The following is a 2929-nucleotide window of genomic DNA, read 5'->3' as shown; positions in this document are numbered from 1 at the left end:
AAGCTTTATCTTTGCAACACTGTATTTCACTGTTTGAAACAATTCTGAATGCCAAAAGATTACAAAAGGCTTGAATTCAAGGTACTTAGCTTCATCAAGGAGTCTTCACCATCCACTCCAGTTGCCGGTCACTCTAGTCTTGTATTTCACCGGTCCCATGCGGTCTTCTCTTAGCGACTTCTAATACAATAAAGGAAAGCATCAAACTGTAGCTATATTCACTGCGCTGCTGTCGGCCTCTGCCTTCCCCTCCAGCCCTGGTCGCTTGCGGGTTGCTGCCAGTGTGATACTAGGTGCTCTGCATGCAGCTGGGTCGAAATCTGGTGTGTATCTCCTTAATGAAAGATCTCCTAGCATTTTAAAGCTAACTCTCGGGGTTAGGAGTGCAGGTGGAGACAATTAGGAGGGAGGAAAGTGGGTGAATCAAGGTGAGAATGTGTGCTCCCAGAAAGCAACCTAATCAAACCCCTTAACCCAATCAATAAAGTAATTTAAAAGAACAATCGTAATGAAACCATCACACACAAAACAATCATCTCAATAGTAAAGTGATCAAGTAAAATAAGTGCACAAATCAATACAAGAAAGAAAAGTAATAAACAATTTAAAATTATCATGGAATAATTAGGTGATTACGGCAAGTCACACTCCGCTTGTGACACTAGCATACTATAGCCCCCTACAATTGCAGCAATTTTGGTAAGTTTTTTAAATAAGGTTTATGAGTCACATTAAGCAGACTATATGGCCACTGTTATTGATACATCACAGATATTCTCTTATTTTTCTACAAAGTTTATTATGTCTTAAAGGTTGAGGAATAAACTTGTTCAATAGCTTTATCTTATCTGATTGGCACTAAAATAATCCCCTATTCTCCCACCACAGTGCAGCCCACTTCCTTGCAGGGATAGTATATTAAGAGCCTCAGTTCCTCACTCAACTCAGACTCTCTCTCAGGACTAGCTGCACAGTCCTCACAGCCACAGCCTCCTGCAGACACCATGAACAAGATCATCGCCTATGAGCATCCTGACTTCAAAGGGATCAGCAAAGAGTTCACCTCTGACGTCTGCAACCTGAGGGATATCCACTTTGACAACTGCATCTCCTCCCTTAAGGTGATCGGGCAGCCCTGGGTCCTGTACAGAGACCCCAACTATCTAGGGAGACAGTGGGTCTTCGAGGAAGGAGAGTACGCCAGTGTGGAAGAGCATGACACCATCTCTTCCCTGCAGCTGGTGACTGAGGACCTGTCAAACCATCAGATCACTCTGTACCAGCACTCAAACTACCAGGGCAGAAGAATCGTCCTCACCTGTGAGACCAATCTGTGCCACGGCTCCTTCAATGACATGGCGTCCTCCCACAAAGTGCAGAGAGGAGCCTGGGTCCTGTACGAACATCCAGACAGAGGAGGGGTGCAGATGGTGGCTAGAGCTGGTCATGACAATCCTGATTATGGTTGGTACCATGATCGGCTGTCCCACCTGCGCCCTCTGAAGTCAGGGAGGTCAACGGTTACAGCAGAGGTCCTCTGGGACAAGAAGGAAGAGCAGATGAGGTCTGTAGCCATTGACTCCATGTGCGGCCTGAACCATGGTGACCTCAATCAGAGCTTCTCCACAGAGCTGAGCCGAGAGTACGAAAACTCAGTCACAGAGACCTTCAACTTCAGCAACTCTACTCAGATAACGGCGGGAACAAGTTTCTCTGTAAACGTGTTCGGGGTGAAAAACGAATTCGGCCTTTCTGTGAACAACACTTTCACTGTGGAAAAGGGAAAAAGCAACACCAGAACTGAGAGGAAGGGGGTCAAAATCAACCTGCCAGCCACAGTCCCTCCTCACACCAAGATCACTGTGAACGTGCTGAGGAAGGAGGTGGATGTGAAGGTGCCAGTCCAGCTGACTGTCACTCAGGGGGGGCACAGTAAGACAGAGTACGGGGAGTACAGGTGCCAGGCCGGGCTCTCTCTCTCCACTGAGTACAGGGAAGAGAAGCTGTAGATCAGAGCAGAAAGGCAGGATGAGGAAGGAGAGGGATAAACCACTCCAACACCATAGTGAGTGTCCTGCCATTATAGCACAAACAATGATTTACATTAATGATTTGTCTGGCAACTCTTTAAAAGTCGAGCTGAAATTGTGTAACTGCAATGTTTAGGGACACTGGGGTTTTACAACAGCAACTGCAACTTAAGTGACAATTATAAGCTTAAAATGTTTGCTTTTTGTAACCTTTAAGAATTAATAAATCCATTTAGAAACTAAACAGTGGAGGTTAATTCTTTGCAAATTTATCTTGGTACATTAATTGTGGTAGTTATTGTTTCTGGTAGTTTCTGGTAGCTTTTTGATCTTTTAAGATTCTACATTTAAATGTTTTCAATATGACAATATGATTTTTAATGACAGAAATGAAGGTCATACTGTACTTAAAATATACTGGGAAGTTTCCAGAATTGTCAGTAGGGAGTTTCCAGTGGAATGTAATGTGAAGTGAATCTCTTTCAAAATCATATTGTATTAATATCTCATGTTGAAATATACCATAACATATGATTTGAAAATTATCTGAAACTTGTGGATTAAATCTTTAATGTAATTTAACAGTGTGGTGGGTTGGGAGATACTGTACAACAAAGCTCTGCTGTGTTCAGTGGAAAGTGTGTTATCCCTGTAATTTGCCCTGTTCATGAGCATGCATTTAAAAAAAACTAAAAATAAATACATAAATACAGTCAAGAAAACACATTCCTTTTGGAACCTGGTTGTTTATTGTTGCATTCAATGTCCTATCAACTGCTATTGTAAACAGTACACACACACACACACACACACACACACAAACACACACACACACCTACACCCACATTACACCCATGTTTAAAATGTCTGTAAAGTTCTACACCAGCAAGAAAGCATTG

The 2929-nt window shown here is 42.8% G+C and overlaps 1 protein-coding gene across 1 annotated transcript; it reads left to right on the top strand.

The window, feature by feature from the left end:
* Positions 1–963: 963 nt before the first annotated feature.
* On the top strand, positions 964–2714 carry LOC136712372 (epidermal differentiation-specific protein-like). Its single transcript, XM_066688925.1, has one exon. The coding sequence runs from the start codon at positions 1005–1007 to the stop codon at positions 2007–2009; it is 1005 nt and encodes a 334-aa protein (XP_066545022.1). The 5' UTR covers positions 964–1004; the 3' UTR covers positions 2010–2714.
* Positions 2715–2929: the final 215 nt, after the last annotated feature.

This window comes from Amia ocellicauda, chromosome 2 (genome assembly GCF_036373705.1).
Source record: "Amia ocellicauda isolate fAmiCal2 chromosome 2, fAmiCal2.hap1, whole genome shotgun sequence".
Taxonomy (NCBI): Eukaryota; Metazoa; Chordata; class Actinopteri; order Amiiformes; family Amiidae; genus Amia; species Amia ocellicauda.
This window is presented reverse-complemented; position numbering and strand designations above follow the sequence as displayed.